The 21,276-nt window shown below is 38.1% G+C and overlaps 1 protein-coding gene across 2 annotated transcripts in view; it reads left to right on the top strand.

Annotated features, from left to right (window-relative positions):
* Stacl (SH3 and cysteine-rich domain-containing protein) overlaps nucleotides 1–21,276 on the top strand; it is a 120,727-nt gene that overhangs the window by 66,564 nt on the left and 32,887 nt on the right. For both annotated transcript variants that reach the window (XM_078184969.1, XM_078184968.1), the window contains exons 3-6: nucleotides 14,089–14,345; nucleotides 16,816–17,208; nucleotides 18,198–18,454; nucleotides 19,397–19,508. In XM_078184969.1, coding sequence (XP_078041095.1) covers nucleotides 14,089–14,345; nucleotides 16,816–17,208; nucleotides 18,198–18,454; nucleotides 19,397–19,508 — 1,019 coding nt within the window. The remainder of the gene's footprint in view (nucleotides 1–14,088; nucleotides 14,346–16,815; nucleotides 17,209–18,197; nucleotides 18,455–19,396; nucleotides 19,509–21,276) is intronic.

The raw sequence follows: 21,276 nt of genomic DNA, 5'->3' as shown, positions 1-21,276 counted from the left end.
GATTCATGCGGTCCCCTCCAACGACGACCGAAAACGCGTTAAATATTCTGGACAGCTGCTTAGTGAGTCACGTGTCAGTCCACCCGAAACAGGTGCCATAAACAATTCATGGCCACTGAGACACGCTCGCGTAGGCGATTAGGCAAACCCTGGCCAGAGTTCAAGTGTACGACTGCTATGTTTCCCAGACATGAGGAATTCGCATCAACGACGCGGAACGAGGGCCATTATGCTCGTTAGAAGCCGATTACGCGACAATGTACGTCTGGTGGCAATGTGAAAGTTACTTAATCTATCCTATAAGTTATTTACAAGGTCTAGGGGCTATTCTACTGTGACAGTGCGCGTTACATTTTTGTTAACACTTTTCTAGGGAATATTTCGCAAAGAAATTATTGTACCTCTTGCAGTCAAATTGATACGACGTCTTAACATTTTTTATACTAAAGAAAAGAAAAATTATGCTCTCAAACACGATCTCTCAGCTTTTAGAAAGGGTCGTCTCACGGTATCCATGACTAATTCTACTTACCTGAGATAAAAAAGACGAGGAAGTTTCTTAATTAGCGTGAATTTGGCTGTAGCAGTTTATCAGAACAAAGGACAAAAGTCGGTAATTAAAAAAACGGCGATACTTTGTGATGAAACTGAATGGAAAAGACGGTACTGCGACTTTATTAACAAGAATATCGACAATATATTCAAGCAAGGTCACAAAAAGCGATCGTTACACAAGAGAGTCAAGTTTGCAACACAGTAAACGTGACTAAAGACTTATGCTAGTAGGTATGTACGTAGATAGCATAATTGATTTTCGATATTGTTCGCTAGAGTTATGTCTTGCGTATTACCTTAATCTACATATATATCAACGCTTTACAATTCAATTATCGATTTTTGCAAATTTTGTTAACTATGCGGTCCTAAATAATAGACGAAAATACAAATTTTTGTTCGACTGTGATAGGTAAAAAGATAAAAATAAAAAGCTAAATAAGAGAGAAGTAATAATAAATGTAATTAATAGTAGAACTAACGATTCGTAAACACAGCTAATGTATATTATATTATAACAATGCCAAGGCTGGGTTTATTTAAACTTCGCATAACTTATATTATAATATATACTCCAATAAGGGAGAAAAATACAAGAGACTTCTCCTAGAAATATTTTTATAATATGAGAAATTGTAAACGAAGAAATCAGATATCAGTCATTTTTACTGGTTCGTTAGTTCTAGTGTTAATAATAACAATAATTATAAAGTTAATAAAAAGTAATAATAAGATTAAATGTAGGAGTTCGCCTGTAAGCTGTACTTTTGAAGGCTTATCCTTCGACCGTATTCGAGCAGAGAAAATTGATTCTCGCACTAGGAACAACCCCTCGAATTTAATTACAAAAAATCCCCAAGCGTTCGGACGACGGTCCCTGGCGGGCGAACACGGATACCAGGAATTCGATGGACTGCGAATTTATTATAGCCACGTGTTTCGATCGTCGGAACACACGTTCCTCCAAGTCCCTGTGGCAGGCCTGCGCCACGCCCCCTCGATTGACCCTGTCACGTCAATTTTCGTGCGACCGACAAGATCGATATCGCCTCCGGCTGAGGCAAATAAGGTCGATGTCTATTTGCCAGGGATTAGAAATTAGCCTCATTATAGTTTTGAATGGCCATTAACCTGCCCGTCCAGCCGTCTTTACTGTAAGCCGACCCTCCCCCGGGGGCAAAGTTCGTGTAATTGGCGATGCACGCGTTTACAGATGTGGTCGCAAAGGAGAGACGGGGTCTGGCGGATGAATCGGGTCAGTGGACAAAACGCAGGCACAGTCGTCCGTCGGGAAGCGAAGTCGAAAGCAAATGGGGGTGGCTTATTAATTCAAGGGGTTGCTCTGCTTTTCAGTACCCGGCCGGGCCCGCTCCGATGAAATCGGCCGAGCCAGGCGATTAGGGGAAGAAAGCTCGCGACCGGTTACTATTGTCCCATTTTCCGCGCTGCTTCATCAATTTTTTTTCTTCGATCGCCTGACATTTCTTTCCAATTACGATTTTTCGCTTTCGCGAACACCGTTCGAGGGTTTTCACAGTACCACGATGAACTATGGTCGTCGAGTAGGCTTTTTAGTGCTTCGCTGAGGCTACCTTAATTAATTAAATGCACTTCGGTGCGCCGAACAGGTTCTGTTTATCTGCCCCGCAATATTTCTTGGTAGTTACGCAAACAATTGAATCTTACTGGCGGTTTTATTTAATTTCAAGAATTTACTTGGGCAAAAACTGATTATAAGGCATTTTTCTCCGCCGAGATTCATATTTACAGGGAACTCCGGCCGTTTTCCGCGAAACTTTGCCAGCATATTTTGCAAAGGAAAATAAGAAAAAATTGTTGTACGAACATAGATTTTTGAATGCTTCAAAGGCTTCGCAAGCCTCGGCAAGCGAACGTTAAAGTTTATGGAAACTTAGGGTATGCGTGTCGATTATTGTGCTCCCCTCTGGTTATCGTGTTCTGGAAATAATTTTACTTGTATTTAAACACAACATTATTGAATCGAAGATATTGAATGTTTCAAATAAAATTTTACTTGTATTTAAACACAACATTATTGAATTCAAGATATTGAATGCTTTAAATAAAATTTTACGTATATTTAAACACAACACTATTGATTCAAGATACTAAATGTTTTAAATAAAATTTTATATGTCTTCCCCGTAATCGAATGAAAACTATAAGCTCTCCGAAACAAAAAATAAATTACTACGTTCATAAAACTCAATCAGATTATTAAAAAAACGATAATATAATCGACGTAATTAAAATGCTTTAACAGGTGCCGTATAGGTAAAAAGAAAGTTCATTAATTTGTCGAAAACTCCAGAGGTCGCTCTAATGGTCGCAATAATTACAAATTTACAACCAAACACCTAAAAGTTCATAAAACATATTTCCCTTCTATGTGCTCGTAGATTATGCTGGTAAATATTTACGGAAGAAGAATTTGTAAGGTTATCAGCAGGCGGCAAAAGCGCGGGAAAACCGTGGAAATTCGAACGAAGCAACAAGTATAGACTAACGAATGACGGTCTATTTGTTTCCAGTTAAATGCAGTAGCTTGTAATGTTTCATTCATTCTCCTTGTAACGCAAATATGGCGGACGACAGTTTGCTCATTACAACGGTCCCCGTTTTACAACCACAATTTACCGGCGACGAAAAGTCAGGGATCGAAAGCGATCGCGTCGGATTACCACGTTTCTCTTGACGTTAATCGCCCCGTCATCTATCATATTTTATGGTGATCCATTCTAAGCTGGCCGTCACGACCCGTCCTCCGAAAATAATCTTTCAAACAAAAGCCCCGCCGCGGTGTCTCTGTTCCGTTTATCGTCGATATCGCTCCTCGGTTGGTACGCGTATTACAAAGAATTGTTAACAATACCGGCCAGTTTTCCAACACCGGCTCGTTTCGAAAGAAAACCCGTCGCCGGTACGAATTTAATTGGCCGCGAAAATTGAAATGCCACGCGAGCAGAACGGTGAAGTTAATTAAGACCGTGAATTCGAAATAGCCGGAGATCAGGAAATCACTTCGCCCGATAGACTAGAGCCAGAGGACAGGCAGAAGGGATTGCGGAGATAAACCCTTTGGGGGTCAGATATTGAAAAAATAAAAGAATGGAAATCGATGACCGGAGGGAGCAATATGGCGGTATCAGAAAAATAACCGGGATAGAAAATATCGCGCAGGACTTTCGCTAATTACTTTCCGATTGACACAAGGGCTTTATATTCATCAGTCATCCATGACAATTTGCCGCGGCCCTCCTCATCCGGCTTGGATGGCTGCAGTATCGATTGCCTTCCCATTGGAATTGACACGCAACCGAATAATTGAAGGTGTCAAATGGCGAATGTGCTCGGTCCTATCGAAGATTTGTTCACGTCGGCACTGCGAGCTCCGTGATGGTAGCTGCCAATACCGGTTGCAAAGAAAATCGATCGACTCGATTACATTTACCGCTTTAAACAAAAATATCTAGTGGAACACGTAGCTCCTGAACGTTTTGCACTTGAACGTGCCCGTCAACCGTCAGCAGGCTGCGGCGGTTGGTATCTATCGCGATGTAAAACTAAAATTGGGATCAGATACAGTTTGTGGACAGGGTTAGGGGCCACTGAAAATTTTCCCACATTGTTTCTGTTACAGACCTACTCGCGATATCTTTGCACTATTTCTACGCCCGTATGCGTTATTCCTACGCCTACGTATGATGCGGCACGCGAAGCGACTCTTATGACTAGAATTCCCGGGACGACAACTCATAATAATATAATAACGTAACTTTTTTAATTTTAACATTTGAAAACTGAGGCCTTTTTGACCGCATTGCTCTAATTAAAATGAGGTCAAATATATTATTGTTTGGACAGATATTTTGGAATACATAAAATAAAATTAGTCGCGATGAAATCGAATAAATACGGTCTAATGCATGTTGTGTTTGATTTCATTTTAATTGGAATAATATTGCCGAAATGTTATGCAAATTTTCATGTGTAAAAATTTAAAAACAAAAAAGTTGAGGTATCGTCTTTATCCTAGCTTTATTGTGCATTCGTGCATTGACTTATACTTCTCTCTCTCTCTCTCTCTCTCTCTCTCTCTCTCTCTCTCTCTCTCTCTCACGAGACGTCTGCAACTATAAAGGCGAGCCGCGAGGCTCAAAGAATCGTGTCTGCTTTTCCCATGTGTCTATTCTTTCCTTTCAAAGCTGCGGGACTATTTCAGAGAATTTACTATATTGACCCTTTGCACTCGAGTAACGACTCTGAGACGCCATCAAAAATGATTGTACCATGTTTCAAAATAATTTTAACGTTAACCAGTACATTTACATTTAACTATACTGTGTATTATACTGCCTGAATACTATACTGATTGTGTTGGTCGAGCACTACGTTGCTACAGTCTGTGGGTATGTAAGGTTAGTCCCTAGAATCCGTGGCTGTTAGCTGTTGCATTGTCAGGATTTGCGTGAATTAGGGACTATATCGTTGGATACTGTTCACATTAATACTCGAGTGGCGACTCTGGGGCACTAATGAACTTGTTCTATCACGTCCCAAGATAATTTTGATATCAACGAAGTTTAGTTTTAAAAGATTGTTAAATAGTGAATCACAAGAATCGATTTCGTATACATAAAAGTGCACTTTATTGCTTAGAATGAAAATACTATTTCAGATTTGCAGATAAAATGACTTCGAGTGGAAAGGGTTAATACAGGAAGCTAAAGATTGAGTTTCCGTCCACAGTATTAAATACAATGTAGTTGTAGACCATCGGCTATCTAGCTTACCAGATTAACGTATAGACTCGAAGGGGGTAAGTTTAAGTCAGTCCTCGCAAACTTACACTTTCTAGACCACTAATTATGGAATTAGGACTCTCGGAGTCACCGAGACTCGAAAACCAACGCATTGAGACTCTGTGACGAGGATTCACAGATTCCGATTCTCCTGCAGCCAAGCCTACGCTATCGGGGGTTGGCAAGTTAGCGACTGTGGACTTAAGACTTATAGGCTTTGTTCCAGCATTGGAGCGACTAAACTTTGGCCGCGCGTCTACAGACATCTCTACCAATTCGCACGAGCGACAATACCGTTCGCAGACGGTAAAGCACCATTTCAAGTAAAGGTGACTTAAAGTTCATGGGGTAATAGCAGATTAACAGCGGAGAAGGTCTGATTACCAAGCGAGAAAATTCGCTGGGGGACGGCGGGAAGTGTGTAAGCAGGGGCGGGAAAGGTGTTCGCCTCGAAGGGTCGCGTGGGCGGCTAGCCAAAGACAATTTCCACTCGGAGACCGGCGGCAGACGTATTTACGCGGCCCACCGGGATAATCGATTCCTCTTGTGGCGCACGTCGAAACAACGACACCGACACGTGCATACGGATGGATCCCCCCCGCATCGATCGTATTCAAACAAGGGCCGCAACGAAAGCACTACGGGTCTCGGCGAGAGAAATCTCCATCGAACAAAATCGGCTCGGGTTACCCGGGTAACCCTGGCAACTGCTCGGCGATGGGCAAAGGTAAACCGAGCTCTGGATGCTTTTCCTTGGCCGGGTCTCTGTTAGGCGATTTTCCAGATCGTATCATATCGGTGTAGAATCGGAACGGTTCCCCTTGGAATAATTGTTGGGTTAGACGCTGTGTAGAAACGAATCTGGCGTCTGCTCGTTGAATAGAGTACGGAAACCGTTCATAAAATAGCTCAGTGTTGATGTTTGGCAATTTCCGGATCATATATCGGTTCGATGTAGAACCAAAATGGTTCCCCTTAAAATAATTGTTAGGCTAGTCGCAGCGTAGAAATCGATCTGGCGCCTATTCATCGAATAGAATACGAAAACATTTAGATTATGAGGCTTGTTGATGGTCGGCGATTTCCGGAACTAGACACGACGATGACGTAGAACCAGAATGGCTCCCCTTAAAATAATTGTTAGGCTAATCGCAGCGTAGAAATCAATCCGGCGCCGTTTCATTGAATAGAATACGACAACATTTAGATTGTGAGTCGCGTTCGCCGATATTCCGGGACGTGACACGTCGATGTAGAATCAAAATGGCTGCCCCTGAAATAATTTTTAGGTTAGTCGTAGCGTGAAAATGAACCTTCATAATCATGACGTTTTTCTTTTTTTTATTGAGTAGCAGAAAAACATTTGAAACATAGACGCTTTCCCGCCGTTCTGTATTCTCGTACTACCAACCTTGGAAACGCTAATAATCGTAGTACCGCTTTAAATTTGAATGTTTTTCCGCCATGCGGTCTTATAATACCAACTTAAAAACTGTGCCGCTTTCTACGGATCAGGTGCACCAACCTCAAATATGATTAACGCGGTATTTCTTCTGTAAATAGCAGAGGATTGTTAAACGAAGTTGGAGAATAGTTTATTATGGATTCAAAAGTGATGTTTTTTTCTTTTAGAGGTAATAAATTCTGTTGTATGCCAACGTCATTCGTTTATACATAAATAATCGGCTTCCTCATCAACCAATTCTAACATCCCAAAATGTTCCGTAAATTTCTGATTCACCTCAAACTCTGTCTTATCCCCGACCTATGACATTGCCATTTCATACTCGAACCTTTGTCCATCCAAGTCATCCTCAAAACTCTAACCTCGATACACTAGCCCTTATAGGTTTTAGCTCCCACTACTCAAATTTAGAAGTTAGATAGGTGTATCTCACCCAAAAGGACACTCTGTTCCGAAAAGCCAGTAGGCACGCATAATTCAGTTCGATTGTCCTAAACTACAAGAATATCATCGTTAACTTATTGTCAACGCGTTACGGTCTAAATTTCGTGTATCTCATACAACTTGTATAATAAAATACATCTTTAACGGAATGGTTCTAGATCGTGTCAACAGATACCGCGGGATATGGGGCGGTGTCGAAGAAAGTGTAGGATTTTGGGGTTTCAGTCAATTGTAATGAATTCCAAACTTGACCTCGATCCAATCAAAACCAGCACCTGGTACCGCATCAATCAGGGACCGGGTGCAATATCTACCAACAGTTAAATCTTCGGCTGAACATGGTCGCTGCGGTTCCACCGTAACGTTCATATCAAACAGTATCCAACGGAAGATTAATCGAAACATCCTAAAACATGCGCGCTCTAGAATATGCATTGCTATGTTTTGTCCGGTTATATTACACGCTGATAGCGTGAAATAGATTCGACCTAACATTACAAGTTGATTGAGTAAATTTATACAAATTGTTATTTCGACAGCAGATAAATTAATATTTGAAGATTGTTCACCGAACGAACACTGGCGGTGCTCGTAAACACACACGGTAATATATATGTATAATTTAATTAGCGGCGAAATACCGTTGTTTATTTCAGCGATCTCGATCACGGATGAACAAGTCACCGAAGATTATTATTGTCAATGCGAGCCTTGTGTGCGATGTTCCGCCATTGGAGCGGTAAACGTAATTTACAAAATCAACACTCTCGTAGTACAATAATTAATTAGACCGATCCTGCGATATTAATGAAACGTTCAAATTGTACAAGCAACAAAATGCAAATAAGCCAAGAATGATAACAAATAGAAATTTATAAGTTCGAACGCAGGATGTCCGCATAATACTGCGAACATAAGCAATTAGTTGGACAGTGTATAATAAACTGTGGCAAATAAATCCAGTGGGATGGTATTGTGTGAAACTATATGCGCGACAGATTCCATTTAGTATGATAAAAAAAATGATCAATGTTATCCAAGTAAATTGAGGAATATTAATACCGAGTGAGTGGTCGTCGGATAAATCGTCTGTAAATGTCAATTCATCGCTCTTGGTGTTCGAAACAATGGCGTTTTTCCGGTCGAAATAAAATGGCGAATATTGCAAAATTATATCCGCAACTAAGCGCGCGCGTACAAACGATATATGTACTTGTTTTCCAGCGGATTGGAGGAGAGCAGAGGAAAAAAAAGGGGGAAATGAAATTTTTGATTTTGTTCGCCGAGCGCGGCTCCGCCCCCGCTTCAGGGTACGAGCGGGCGCGCGCTTCAAATGCAAAGGCGATTATGTTTCGCAACCTGGGCCGTTACCCAGCGCGGGAATTGACATTCAATCACGCGGACGCGGCTAAAAATAAGAGGAAAGCTTAATTAATTCTGTGACGCAACCCCGGTCTCTTCCTCAATATTTTAATTCCGCGCGTAATTGACTCAGTCTTGGCAGTACCGCGACGAACGCCGGTGACGGGCGTACGTCAGATTTTATTTTTGGAAAACTCCATTCTCATTGTGCCGGTTTCCGTCGCGAACACACTTTGCCGGCTTCGTACGAACTGCAGTTCGTATTGTTTTTAAATTGCTTTCGGGCAATTTGAATTCTGTGCGTTTTTCTGCGCACGTCGATTTTGTATTTCTCAGCAGTTAATTAAATTGGTCACACGGGACGGATACGCGGGTTTTAATTAAACATTGATTTTTGAAAATTGATTGTATAGAATCAATTTGTTTTTTAACATTTTTAATATTGTGGTTCTTTAGTCATCCGTGGTTTTAGCATAAAAAATGGTACTTTTTAAATTAGCTGTTTATTTTATTACAACAACCATGTTAGTATATTTACATAAACAATATTTATTAAAATAGATTTCACTAGAAAAATTAAATAAGATAACAAAGTTATGGTGTCATTCTTGTCCTTTAGTCGTCAGCGGTTCTAGCATAAAGAATGGCTATTTTACAATTAAAATAATAGTTCTAAATCAATTTTGTGTTTGAATTTACTAGTTATTTTAGTATTTTTCTATAAACAATATTCAATTAAATAAATCTCACTAAATAGACAAATAAAAGAATTGTTTAAATTCTGAGTGATTTCGAAAAATGGTGTAAATGAATTTCAGTGAATTGAACAGTGATGCTATCCTAAAAAACGGAATAAATATTTAGTACCGAATCAATGTTGTTTGAATTACATTTTATATTTTCACATACTAGTCATTTATAAGTAACTTTTCATAAATAACTTAATTAAATAGATTTTACTAGATGGACAAATGAAACAGATTGATTAAATTCTGACATTGGAACGATTTTAAAAATTGATTTAAGTATATCGTAACAAAATGGCAGTCTCCATCATTGCCGATCTAGCATAAAAGAATGATACTATGAGAAACTTACTTTTCAATAAAAACAATTTGTTAAAATATAATTAGAAACCTGACTATGTTCAAAACGCTTACATAAATAACGTGTTCGCTGTTATTTCAGTTTAGCAATTTTGATACGTACAGATCATGAGATTTCATGTTTGGATAACCGTGACCCACTGATGGCGTTCTATCCGCCTCATTTAAAGATGATACTGACACGGTAACGACATCATTGCCAAATGATCTTGTTGCAAAAACAAGTGAAATCATTCTCGGCGTAGCCGCGTGAAATGCACCGAGGAATTCGTTTGCGAGGGACGCGCGTGATGTCATTGTCCTTGCAACGAATCGCGTGGGCGGAGAACGAATCGAGATTTTGTCACTATCTCCGTAACGACGACAGTGGCAAATCTGCCGTGACATATTGTTTGCGGTACATTGCCAAGTTTCCCTGGAGTCGTCGACGCGTCGCCAACACCTAGACGGTTTAACAAAAATCTTGATTATTCGAACAATGAGGGGATCGTTACTGCTGAACATTATTGATTTACCAGGGAGAAAGTCGAATGTCAATGCGACGAAATTCGTGAATACACCCATTACTAATTGCCGGCGATAACGAGCGCCGAGTTTTCGATTAATTGGTGCCGATGAACGTTTAACGTCCCGCCATCTTGGATCGCGAACAGCACGTCTTGAGCAGTCCTTTTAATGAGGCATTCGGCGAAAACGTTAGTTGATTAGGGAACGAACAGCTTTCACTAACAACCGATAAACTCGACGCTACCGCGGGTACACCAGATAATAATTATCCTTCGTCTGATAATTAATTTCTAAATCCAAACCAATTACCCCGTGACCTGAAATATATAAAGTTCGGAAATACTTATTTAGGTCAAATTATTTTTAGGCGAATAACTTCCATCTCAAATTAATCATTTTCCAATAAGTAGCTTCTATTCCAAGTCAACGATTTCTAATTAAACAATCATTATTTTAAGCAAATAATAATCTTTTAGGAAATTACTTTTACTTCAAGTAAAGAATTTCACAGTTCGTCACTTTTATTTCAAGCAAATAATTTATCAGAAAATAACTTGTACTTCAAATAAATAATTTTTTTATTAAATAAGTTTTATTTCAAGCAAACGATCTTTCAGTAAATTACTTTTATTTTAAGCAAAGAATTTTCTTTTTCTTTCAGCAATCGATTTTTCAGGAAATAAGATTCCAATAAGTAAATAATAACAACAAATATCATTCTAAGTAAATAATATTCCAATAACTTTCACTTTAAGTAAACAATTTTTAACAAAATAACTGCTGTTTCAGGAAAATGATAAATAGTATTCAAAGTCACTCGAAGGTCATACGATTTGTCTTTATAGATTGTCCAACGTTCTGCTTTCATTGTTCGATTTTTTTTTTTTTTGTAGAATGGCGGAGATTAGGGCGCGGGGATTTTCAATGGGGTCAAAAGTGACCCGTAGAACCGTTGCAGGATTAAGCGGGAATTGATGCGAGCATCGTAGGCGGTTTTAGGGTCGTAATTCTGTGGGAATGCTGGAAGATACTCGCGCGTCCATTTCGAAAGATTTATTTGAACCATTCCTTCTTTGAGGAAAAGAGGGGTCGGTCGTTGGGAATCTTCTAACGTTTCGTTAGAAGCCGTTGGATCGCTCCGCGGGCTGATAAATGAGATTCATAGGGTTCACATTCGAGGGGAAACACATTCATGGGGTCTCCTTTGACCGGTTGGTATATACAGAGAAATTTGATATAAAGTTCAATCGACGAGTTCGCTCGCTGGCGTAGAAGATCGCGTGGATTACGCGGGAAATATTGTATATTTCAGCGTGATCTTTTAATATTTTTAAACAAATGTTCGGTCTCTGCGCTCCGTCAACAAAATATATTTTGTAACCAGAGTATTTGGTTTCCGTTTCAATTTATATTCTCCACAAAGGCTGCGTGTGTTTTCCAATATTTTTGGTATGGGAAATGTTTAAATTTGTTTAACAAATTCGCTTCTCGTTACCAATCTCGCAAACTTGATCAGAAAAGCAGTTTTAGGCAGAACGAATTTCCATACATCAATGTTACCAACATGTTGCAGTTATATATGTATATTTGTATTTGCAACAATTTTTATGCATGGCAAAATGAAATGTAGTCATCTACAAATTATATTTTTGATTTCGATTATTATAAAGTAAACATAACATTCACGTTTATAATTACCTTTATTAATAGTTCTCTGTTAAGAAAACACGTAATATCTTTATTTAAATATTTCATTTTCCTGACTCGTTGGTCACAAAATTCATGTTCGCGGTTCACAAAATATCTATAAACTCCATACAATAAAATTGCATATATAAAAAATCAAAGTAGAAGAGTAATGTCGCGCTTACTTAATTTGATTAAATATAGCAATTAACTTTTCGAAAACCATTATTTTTTTATTTATAATATTCCTGAAAGAGTAAACACGAATTTATTAGTAAAATATGTTATTCTCCCTGTTCCTCGGTAACAAAAACAATTTTCACAGTATTTCAAATGTTTATAAACTCTGAACAGTAAATTTGCATATTGTAGAATAGACGAGGGTGAATGAAAATATGGCAGACAAAATAACAACTTAGAAGAACAATGCAGTAGTCACTAAATTTTATCGAACACAGTATTCTATTTTTTCAAAATCTTTTATTTATAATTTTCCTGAAAGAATATACGGAACATTTTGGCCAAGATAACACGTTGACGCCGGCGCGCATCACCTGTGGGTCACACGTGTCTGTTTCGTGAAGCGGTGTGTGGTACAATATAGATTTATATTAGCCTATCTCAACATTGTAAACAGACATTCAATAGTAAAAAGATAAAATTCAATATTATAAATTTATTACGGTTATTAACTTTTTTAAAAATTTTGAGCACCACTACCACAGAGAAAACCGCGAATATCGGCGCCGCGCCGGCGTCAACGCGATACCATAAATCCTGTTTCTACCAATCCTAGATTTTCCAAGAGCGCTCCATAAACGGCACAGTTGCAGAGGTAGGTTAAAAGCGTGTAAAAGAAGAAAGGTGGTCGTAGATAAAACAACAAAGTATAAGATGGCAGTGGGTGGATAGCAGGTACTCGGCTTTATCGACTATCCTCGTCGTCGGTTCAGCGGTGGGCGTCGAATCGGATTTACTCGGCTCGAATGACACGCGTGCCGCAAACGATTCACGACCGGGGTAACTCGTGACGCGTGGGTGGTCGCCGCGCTTTCAGCACGTCAGACATCGGTCGGGGATAGAGTGCACGACCCCGTGCGTCGGTTACACGGGATTTCGAGTTCTCTTCAAATATTTCGACCGACCGGAATACAAAGCCGGGGCCACTCCTCCGTCGGCAAACAATTTACGGACGGATCCGGTTAATTCAATAAATGCCGGCTATTGTTTCCGCGGGAAACGTCCGCGGAAGCGACGTGCTCGATAACGGGGCGATTTTCGGGCGAACAATCCCCAATTGTGCTCCCCCGATGCTGCCGCGAAGCAAACCTGCGTGTAATGTCAACTATAGCGAACGTGTTCCCTGAATCCGCGAGGAATCATGCTTTCCACACCCTTTCTTTGAATCGCTTCCATTTTCTTCGGATTGTTTTTTATCTTTTGGTCGTTGGTATCGTCTTTAATTTTATTAATAACTGTTTATTGATATCTTATTGACACCTTCTGTTAATAGCAGTTTTAAAAATTGTTGGCTCTGTTCAATGTTTTTCGGGTGTTTATTTGTTCTTGATAATTTTTTTATTTATTTATTATACTTCGTTTCAGTTGTCATTTTTCAGTTGGGTAGTCTAGGTTTGTTAATAACACTTCTAAAAATCGTTGAACTTGTTTACCATCTTCTTTTGTTTTAATTTGGTGACTTTTTAACGACCTTATCGTCTTTATTTTTATTTATAACTTTTTAATAAACTAATTATGATAATATTTACGTAAAAATTTTTAGACGAATTCTATAATTAATAACAATTTTAAAAATGATTAAACCTATCTCATATTTGAACATTCTTCCTTATATGAACTAATCATAACAAATTTTGTCTCAACTTTTATTAATATATATTTTATTGATTTATTTTATACATAACCATGCATAACATAACGTTACCATACACATAAACAAATCGTCAACGCTATATTTTTGTTAATAATATTTTATTACACCCGGTTGCAATAACGAACCATGTGCGACATTGGTCTATTTCATTGGTCAAAAGTCACAAAGCTGAATACATCGAATTAATAATTTCAAAACCTGGATTAGCACAGCAAAATCTGACCATGTTTCTTGATTTTGTTCCAGTGTCGGAATTCACAGAGATGTTGGGCACTATCATGGAGGACCACTCCGCGAACGTTCAACGTTTGGTGGACAAATTCCGGAGCAGGTCCGAGGACACGCGGCTCGATACAGGAGGCGTGCGACGTGTTTGGGAGAACCTGTTGCGCCAGGTGGAGGCCGATGCATTAGCTCACCTGGACTTTGCCAAGATTCTCCAGCAGCAACTGTCAAGGCCCACCTTGGAAGCGAGTTTCCACAGGAAGCTTCAGTCCAGGAAGGCGAGTACTTGTCACTGATTGTATTAAACTAGATGATCTCGAGTTCCCCATGACATTCCTGACACATGCCTATGTAAGGGGGTAAATTCCCCCAAATTGTCCCTCAGCTTGGAAAGGAGGACTTTAGAATTATCAGTGACAATAAAATTGAGCCACGAGGCTTCAATAATCGCTTCTTCTTTTCCCAAGTTGTCAATTTTTTGTTACGAAGCTAAGGGTTAATTTGGGAGACATTACTGTAGCAGTCACTAAACTGAATCTATTCTAGTAACTAGATCACCTTGGATTTATAGTAATACTTCTATTAGTATATTCAAACTGGATTTCATGTATCAGTTCTCTCTTTCTAACTATGGATTTACAAGATTCCAGTCACTGATAAGAATATTTTCTGATAGCCAAGTAGATATAGTCTGTCTCCATGCATAATAAATGCAACCATGTCCTCATTCAGCTTTTTGTATTTTTGCAGCCTCAGAGATGAAGACTGATAGCTAGCACCTACCCTTGTACATAGTTATCTGCATCCTGATGGTATCTGGTGATGATACAATCCATGATGGACTAAAAAAGCTATTAGCTTATTATAATTCCTACAGAGAAGGAAGTCTTCTCAGTTTTCTCTCGAGGTCTTAGATATATTGTACAAATTAGTACATTTATGTAATTAGTATATTTTAGTTCATTGGTATATTAGTAGATTTATATATTATATAATTTAAAATATCATCAAGATTCTAAAAATTCGATATTGTATATGAATTATTTTCAACTTATTGAATTGATTAAAAAAAAAGCGGTATTCCTATTTAGCTTTTGTTTACTGTACATTGATAAAGAAAGTATTTAGTTTACATAATGTTACGCAGTCTACTTATTGCACGGGGTGGTCACTGAATAAATTAATGATATAAAACAAAAAAGTATCTTTCACAAACACATCTTCTTAAAATATATCATTATTTTGTTTAGAGATATAATTAATAGAAAATTGATTACTTAAAATAGTTAATATTAATATTAACTAATAAATAGAATAGAAGAGCTCGATGAATTTTACTCGTTGCTGGATATTATGGGGGATACTCTGTAACCTACAGAAAAATAAAAGAAAGGACTTGTCACAAATGAACGAGATACGACTTTTTCAAGACATAAATGTACCAGTAGCTACCCTGTATAGTTATTGCTAATTAGAATCATGCCAACATGTCAATCGATCTCAAACGGCATCGATCTCATAGCAGCTTGGAATTCTACCTTTTCAAACAATGTCAGATGGCCTAATGAGCATGTCTCGAATGTCCTATTGCATCTCATGATCACTGTTAATTATTGTAGGATCCACTGTATTGTAGACAATAGGCCTCTGTCTAAATACAACGATCAAGGCCAAGCTGTGATGTAACAGCTTGTAACTCTAGCATTTCAACAGAGTTATGTCTAATGCGGATATTGCCTTCAGTAACTTTTATTCGTATTCTTACATTCTAAGAGATGGAGATTGATCATTTATTGATGAACTGAAATACCTATTTATTTATTAGAATTCCATTAAAGGCAGCATTTATAGTATTATATCTCGTAATCACTGATATTTAAAATTCATTATACTAAACCTATTTTTCTAATTAATATATTCAAGTCAGAATTCTTTCACCCCTCTTCTGATGTTCTAAGATATTCTCTTGGAGTCTTTTGACTCTTTTATTCAGCACATCTAATGTTCTATTAGCTCATATGATTACACCTAATCAGAGATGAAAATTTTCAATGAATGATAGTATACTTGTAGTATATTAGAATTAATATTAATTACTTATTAGAATTTCAATAAAGGCAGCTTTTCTATTACTTTATTCTGGATACAATTATAACTTATGTTTACTGTTACGTAGAATCCATTACATTGAATCTGTCTTCAATTAATATATCCAACTCAGAATTGTTTCATCCATCCACTGAAATACCTATTTATTTATTAGAATTCCTTTAAAGGTATCTTTCTTGATATTCTCCACCTCTGATAATCACAAATATTCTCTTAGAACTTTTTAACTTTTCTATTCAGCATCTTTAATTTTAATTACCTTTTATGATTACTAATAATCAAAGATGAAAATTAACAATGATAGCTTGTACTCTTGCACATAATTGTCTCCGTACTGATGATAGCATCAGATATAAAATTTGATGAACCAGAACTATTCACTCATTCACTATTCACTCTATTCACTCATTATTATTCTTACATACGTGTCTAGCATTCTATTAAGGCTTGAATTACATCCTATGACCTATGACCACTATTATCTGAAACTCCCCTATATTGAAGATACTGGCTCTCTGTCCAAGTATAATGATCACATCTAAGCCCTTATGCCCCCAGATGTCTCCCCTACTATATTAGCTTCTAACTGCAGCTTGTGAACAAGGTCACGTCTAACGAGAATGCAAATGATGATTGCAGGTGTTCGCTCATCGCGAGGCTTTCGAGCAGGTGGTGGCCAAGTCCGAGGAGAAGCTGCAACGTGCCCGGGCGGATTACAAGCGCGCGTACGCCGCGTTACTGACGCTAGAGGGCGGCAGCGAACAGGACCTAAAACGTGCTTACTTCGAGGCGCACAACGCGTACGTTCTACAATTGAGGGCAACGAATGCCATCACGGAACGATACCAGACGAGATGTCTGACCGGTATCCTCGGCGAGATAGCGGAAGTCTACGAGGACCTATGCGGATTGGCTTGCAAATGCGTCACCGGGTTCTCGGAGGCGGTCGCAGAGCGGTCTCGCGAGCAGGCCAAGCGTTATCAAGCCATCTCCGAGGAAGCCCAAATTGTCGCGCCTCTGACCGATTTGCAAGTACGTCCCTCCTCTGCAACAATGCCGTCAGTTTTGAGACTTCTCTGTTTTTAGGGCATACTTTAAGTGTAGATTAAGTCCCACCAATGTTAAACAGCCTCTGTAACCATGTCTTTGTTTAATTAATTTACTTTCGTCAGTATCAACGACTGAAAGACTTACTGGCATCATTATGTACACTTTGAGTAGTTTTACGATTTTTATATTATGGTATAAAGAAATTATAAGGATCTCGATTTTTTTTAATAATTTATACTAGGCGATTCTTTGGTTTGCGTTAGTTTTTGATGCTGTTCATTACTGAAACCTTTATTGACATTATATCTCTTGCACAGACTTTCTCTGATTTGTATTATAGTATGGAGCAATTATGAGAGCCTTGTATCTGTTTTATAATTTATAAAATGTGAATCTGCGATTGAACTACTTTGTGACATTGTTAACTAATGAAATGTCTACTGTAATCATATGTTTTATGCAGATTTTGGGGAGGTTTCTGATTTTTATATCATGACATGAAGTAATTAAGATGGCTCTATGTCTGTTTTCTAATTTATAAAATATGATCACGTAATATGGGATACATTCTAACATTGTCAATTCTTTAAATGCTTATTGACGTTATATACAGACTTTGGAAAAACTTTTGACTTTTATATTGCGTTATAAAGTAAATAATAAGGTCTAGTTTCAAATTTTTTTTTCGCCCGAGTTATTTTTTGACAATGTAATGCTCATTGGCTTTATATATCTTTTACACATTTTGGGAAAGTTTCTAACTTTTATATTATATAGTATATGAAATAGTACTAGTATATGAAATGTATATTTCTCGTCTGGATTATTTTTTGACACTGCAAAGTACTGAAATGTTTGCCGACATTGTCTTGCACCATATCTATTATAATTATCTGTGTATTATAACATGAAGTAAATAAGTGGACCTCTTGCTTTGGTTTTTTAATTTCTGAAATGTGATTTTTGGCCAGATTTTAGCACGGAGTTTGGCAGCCACAGCAACTCCATCAAAGAAGCCTGCCAGACGCCTGTTCGTTGCTCCAGGCCCTCCGGAACAGGTACCGATGGAGAGAATCAATCAGGTACCACCTCTGAGAGACGAATTGGCTCCGACGGGAACCAGTACCCTGCCGATGATGGAGGATCTCCGACGGGAACACGACGCTCTCAGCCAGAAAATCTCAGGGCTTCAAGAAGCTTTAGAATCACTGATGCGCATGCAACGCAAGTACGTACCAATGTTAACCCCTAGATCTACCCCTATGTATGCCATGAGTATTTGGAACTGCTCGTTTTTCGATTATGCCTTGGCAGCTTTTTCGTTACCCTTATAGTACATTTATTCGCAACTTTTTGATAAGGTAGCATTGATAAAGTCTTACGTATACTATACTTTAGAATAATATATTTATAAATCGTTGAATTTCTTGAATACTCTCGCTGCCTTTTGTCTTCGTTATAATTTTGGTAAATCTTCTGTAAACCTTGTAGTCTTCGCTTTTATTTGTAATTCTTTGACGAGGTGGATCGAGCACTATGGATACAACAATTTTGTTAATAATATTTTCAAAAATTATTGCATTAGTCTAACATTCCTGAGATACTTATCTTTCGTTACACTTTGGTAATTTCTTTAACACCCCTACGACGTTCAGATTCATGTATAGAATATTTTCCTGAGATAGTCTAAATACTGTACTATGTGTACTAAAATGTTCAGTAACATTGATTTGTTGATAACAATTGTAAAAATTATTCTCTCCGTTCGATATTTTTGTGGTGCCTTTAGGCTTCATTACCTTTTCGTAATTTGTTTAACACGCTTATAGTCTTTGGATCAATTTGCAAATTTTTTGCAAGATAGTTCTGACATTGTATTACCTTATATAAAAATTGTCAATAATATGTTTTTGTTAACAACAACGTTACAAATCGGCGAGATCGATGAATATTGCTGGGTCGCTTAGCATGAATTTGAATATTGAAACGAGGGAGTTATCTAATCGGTTGTTGTGTCGAATCCTTCGAGACTCGTTCAATCCGTAATGGAACACGTGACGAAGGAGCAATTTCACACCGGTTCTTCGCTCGGGAAAAACACTCGACCCCATTTAATTCCCCAGAAGCTTGAATCGCTGAGCAGTTTTCCGTTTCCTCTGTGTGGTTGCAGGAGCGCCGAAAGCAACCTTTACACCAAAGTGGCCGAGCTGCAAAAAGACATTTCCATGAAGCGTTTCGAGCTTGGGGAGGCGCAGCTGAACCTTGCGGCCGTTCAAGCACAGGTATTTATTTCATAATAATTATACGCTACATACAAAAATCACCCGAAACTCCACGATTTTTAACCTGGTGCAACTTTGTGAAAAAAAAATCAATAACGGTCTACTTTAGCCCATGCTGAAACTCTGAAGCTTCTACTTTTGATACTTGTGAGTTGTTTTTCTTACAAGTGCTCTTTCGTAGCAAAAATGGTGCGAGAAAGTGAAAGTGGCCTCTTTTCTCGAAAATTGATCACATCGCGAAACTTTTATGAATTCTAAAGCCACTGCGAAGTGCAAACAATTTCCTGTACTTCACCACCACGCCACTGAAGCATACCCTTTATAAGGAGGCCGTAAATTTCGGTCTAGGATTTTTTTATAACCGTTTAGTTTTAATAACAAATATTAAGTCATTTTTTTCTAATCTTTGATAATTCTTCAAATTTAAACGTTACTGCGATGTTTAAAAAATCTTGTTTCCTCTATTTCATTTATATTGAGTTCAAGATGGATGTGTCATCTTTGCAGTGAAATCATAAACTTTGATTTACGATTTTTTACGATCATTTTACTACGTTGAGAACGAAAACTCTGCCATTTTCTGAAATTTTTGATAAATTTGGAAATTCAAATGTCACTGCGAAATTCAAAAAATTATTTTTGGTTACTTTAACCCTTTTTCGGAATTTAATATTGAAATATTATCTTAGTAACGAGATTATAAACTTCGTTCTACGATATTTTACAATCTTTTACTTTCACTTAAAACAATAATTGTGTCATGTTTCCAATTTTTGATAATTATGCAAATTCAAATGTCTCTGCAAAGTTGAAAAAATTATTCTTGGTTACTAGAATACATTGTAATTGAAAATTGAAATATCCCTTTTGCAAAGTGACCATAAACTTCGTTCGTTCCTTCAATTTCTGATAATTCTGAAAAAGTACATCTCTACGAAGTTCAAAAATGTTCTTTTCGCCATTCTGTTCCCATGGATTTTGAAGATTCGAGTGTCCCCTCTGCAACGATACTATAAAGCGTGATATACGTTCCTCTGCTCCTTAATATTTAGTGTCGCATAGTCTTTTTCGTGGTGGCTAACGCAAAAAGGTAGGAGTAATCGATGGTTCCTCTTCAAGGCGATTCATCTTCCTCCCTGGAGACGCGTTATCCAATCGGAAAGTCCCGGGTACGACTTCCCCCCGTACCGTCGCTTCCGTTCCTCGCGGCTGTTCCGCGGCAACTTTTCCGCCGCGGATGAAAAAAGTTTCGACGAGCCCTGTCGCGGTTTTCCGGTGGCGGTAGACGGACGTGGTTAGTCGTGAAAGTGGCAAGTTTTTGCGGGAGGGAAACTTCCGACCGGCCGTCCCCGCCAGGGACATTACTGGCTGGACTTGGGGACCCAATAGTTGACGAAGCCCAGCTTCAATTGTCAAGTTATGGTCGATCGGACCGTCGCATTTCCTCTTGGCTGTTCATTTGCTGTTTGAAACCGACTACTTCATGATGCTTAATTACTATTGCACGCGTTTCGCAATCGAGTGCGATTAAATGACAAACTCCTCGATGAAAATCTGAATTTATTTATGAATTTCTATGTATCCGTATTCACAAAAAGATAAGATGCGACAAATCTTTAAAGAAAGATAAAACTTAGATGAAATTAACAAATCGTATAGAGATTGAAAAATTTGAATTAAGAGAAGCAAATGAGTTAATAGAAAATTTGTAAAGTGGTAAGAAGGAAAAGTAGTGAAGAAATAAGTAAAGTATTTATAAAATTAACTG

Source organism: Augochlora pura, chromosome 7 (genome assembly GCF_028453695.1).
Source record: "Augochlora pura isolate Apur16 chromosome 7, APUR_v2.2.1, whole genome shotgun sequence".
Taxonomy (NCBI): Eukaryota; Metazoa; Arthropoda; class Insecta; order Hymenoptera; family Halictidae; genus Augochlora; species Augochlora pura.
Note: the sequence above shows the minus strand (reverse complement) of the source record. Positions and strands in the feature narration are given on the sequence as shown.